The sequence below is a fragment of the Numida meleagris genome, chromosome 1 (genome assembly GCF_002078875.1).
Source record: "Numida meleagris isolate 19003 breed g44 Domestic line chromosome 1, NumMel1.0, whole genome shotgun sequence".
Lineage (NCBI taxonomy): Eukaryota > Metazoa > Chordata > Aves > Galliformes > Numididae > Numida > Numida meleagris.
The window spans coordinates 155817246-155820359 of NC_034409.1; the positions used below are offsets into that span (position 1 = coordinate 155817246).

Consider the following 3114-nt stretch of genomic DNA (forward strand, 5'->3'; position numbering starts at 1 on the left):
AGAGGGCTTTCTTTTCCAGCACCTAGCGTAACTGTTTGGGTGGGTGGTTTTTGTCCATTTTTTCTCCTGCAGAACCTTGCTGAAACTGAGTTACGCTAATCGTGCATGCAGCGTCGCAGCCAATTTCCACTCACTTAGGGCTCTGAGGATTCAAGTAACATCCCATTGCGCGATGGGCTTAGTTGAGCCACACAACGGTGCCGTTCCTTCCTTGTTGAGCAGGCAGACAGGAGATGTATAAAGGCACGCTGATGTCTATCGTTGCCTGTGCTAGCTGTTCCGGTTCTCCTGTGAGCAGAGCTGTTGGTCAGACTTGCTGGCACTAGAAATTAAGCATGGCAGAGAGATGAGGGCGATGGGGTGCTACTGTAAGAGTCAGAGATGCTTTTGAGTGTCCTCTATGGCTGCCCGGTTCCTCAGAAAGCAGTTCCGCCTGCCAGCTAAATCAAAGCCATCCCTTAGATGCTGTACTGTACAGCTACGGAGCCTTTGCTCACCTGCTCTGCATCCTGCTTTACGGACGTTAGAGGAATTTGGACCGCAGGAGTTCAGGGCTGCGCTCTATGAATGGAAACATCCTCAACTGTTGGAAACAGACCGAGTCCCTAAGTTCTGTTTCAGCAGAAAGCAGGCAGTGCTGGCAACAAGCAACTGCTGGCAAGAGCTGAATGCAGCTCTTCCGTCACCACGACTCACACCATTCCCTATTTTCTCACTCCAGCACATGTCCACCCAGGAAGATGGAGAACTCAGCAGCTGGCTGTTGGTGTTCGTGCTTCAGCCTGGGGAAACCATCCTCTGCGGCCAAGCGCCAACTGCGTCGCGATCGCAGGGAGCCCTCAGAAACAGGAGTCCCAGTCCTGGCAGGTAAGGGCGCAAATCCAGCTTTCAAGACACTGCTTTACAGCACCATAGAATTCCTGCGTTCAGTGCGCTTGTATCCACTTCTAGCGTTCAAGCCCGGACCTAGCATCTTCCGTTAAGCCCTGTCTTTCCTAAATGAGTCTCTTGTGAACTCAGGATCTGCACCTGCCGGAGCGCACCCCTCTCATGCCTTTCCCCCAAGTAGGTTTTGACAGGCAGTGTATGGGCAGCACTACAATATGTCTCAGAACGTTTCCTTCGGACACTTCTGAGGGAAGTAAGAATCCATTTCTGGCTGCATGTTGCTTTTGTGTCAGAAGGCACGCATTGAAACTACGTCCGGGCGCTTTTCCACAAACATTCCCACAGAAAGAAGGCATCCAGCATCTTCCTGTAGCTACAGGACTTTCACTTTGCAACCCCTTCTGTACCTATTTTACTGTCTCTTTCCAAATTTAAGAACGGCAACGATGCATTTTCACAGAAAAGCATACCGCAAATCTTGAATGAGTCTTTCTGAGACACTAAAGCATATTAACCCTGCTGCAGGATAAAGGCTTTCTTGACGGGCTTTGGAGTACCGACAAAAGAGAAAAAAAAAAGTAACAGCACAACAGTTACCTTCAAGACAGTGGTTCTGTTGCTAGAAGCCTAATAGCTTCTTCCTGCCGCCACTACATAACCAAATGTCAACCACTTTCCTAACGCAGCTTGTCACCGTCTCGGTTTTGTCTCCCTAGGGGGACGAGGAGACAGCGGGACTCTTGGCTCGGCTAACAGTGCAGAATGGCTTCCCTCTCTGCACGCTGCTGAAGGTAAGCCAAAATGTGGGTTCCAAACCAGGCAGTATGACATGACTGCGTGCAGAAAAGCAGCAGCGCAGATGCCTGCCACCCCTGCAGCAATAGCTGGACTTGTTAAGGAAGCAGCAGCATGCTGCTTGAAGCCTGCTTGAACAACGACACCAAGCCATTGCCTCCTTGGACGGTGAGAGTTTGACACTAACCCCTGTGTGTCTACTCCTTCCTAGGTGAATCCAGCCCTTTTCAGCCTGGAAGATCCAGAGCGAGTTGTGATGTAGTGTGTGCTGCCATCAGTGGAGAGCTGTCAGGGAGCATGAATCGCTGCCCTTCGAATGACAGCCTTCCACTTGCCAACAGTGATGGGGCCAAGGAGGTCATCCACGTTTGTGCCCTCCTTTCTCCCGGCTCTGCTGAAGAGGTTGTCCAGAGCATGCCAGAGGTGACAGTCACTAGCCTGGAGCGTGACCCAGCGTCTTCCCAGTGCAGCCCACCCCATGCAGAGTCCGAGTGCTCCGACAGCAGCACCTCCGTGCAGGAGCAGGACAGCATCCCTGAGGAGAAGCCGAGCCCCTTGGAGGAGGACGTAGAAGCAGGCAGCCAGTCCCAGACACCGGGCAGCACCACGAGCTCTGAGCCAGTCTCTCCATGACAAGAGAAGACGAGTGCCTTCTTCGCTCTGGACCTCTCTCTCACGCCCTCCTGCCTTCTACTGAATAAAGGCACACTCGTGGTCGATGGACACCTTGCCTGCATTCCGAGTCTTCATTCACAGGGATTGGGATGAACAGAAGAAAGAGCGAGGCGCTTCATCTTGCAGCGACGTGGCTTTAGGGCGTGTGCAGCAGATCTCGGGATTTGTTCCCGTTTTGTGTGGCTTTGGGATGTCTGCAGCAGGAGCTCTGCTACCGTTTTGTACAGTAGCAAATAATGTGTAGCACCCTGGTGTCTGCTCATTGTAATCCCCAGCTTCCGGGCTGTGGCTTTGTGATGCTTTTCAATGCTTTTTGAAGCTCTTCCGTGCCTTGGCTGCTCCCTAACACCTGTCTCCTCCCGCAGCGTCCATTCCTGGCTGCCACCTACGCGCTGGCCCTGCAGATCACCTCCAGACCGGCTGTCATCACGCTGCGGCAGTAGGAGCTCGCCCTGCCCCACGTCAGGCCGTGGTGCTGGGTCTGCAGATGAGCGGCTGCCTCCTCCTCTCTTCATCTCCAGTAGCGTTTCTCAGGGAGGTGGGATGCAGTCACGCTCCGCTGGATTCTGTGGATGAAATCCAAAGGAAATCTTTGTACTGTGATGAGCAAACCGCGCGCGCTATCTTGCAAACGATGTCAGACTCTTCTTTGCCAGCCTTCCCTTCCGTCTTCCCTTTCCTGTTTCTGAGAAAGGAGAGCGGTGCCTTGGGTGCAGCAGGGCAGGAGTCAGTGCAACACAAAGGTGCTGTGTCTGT

General features: G+C 53.1%; 1 protein-coding gene across 1 annotated transcript; it reads left to right on the forward strand.

The window, feature by feature from the left end:
* On the forward strand, nt 39-2877 carry LOC110408672 (rho GTPase-activating protein 32-like). Its single transcript, XM_021417664.1, has 3 exons — nt 39-867; nt 1605-1679; nt 1895-2877. The coding sequence occupies exons 1-3, from the start codon at nt 669-671 to the stop codon at nt 2314-2316; spliced, it is 696 nt and encodes a 231-aa protein (XP_021273339.1). The 5' UTR covers nt 39-668; the 3' UTR covers nt 2317-2877.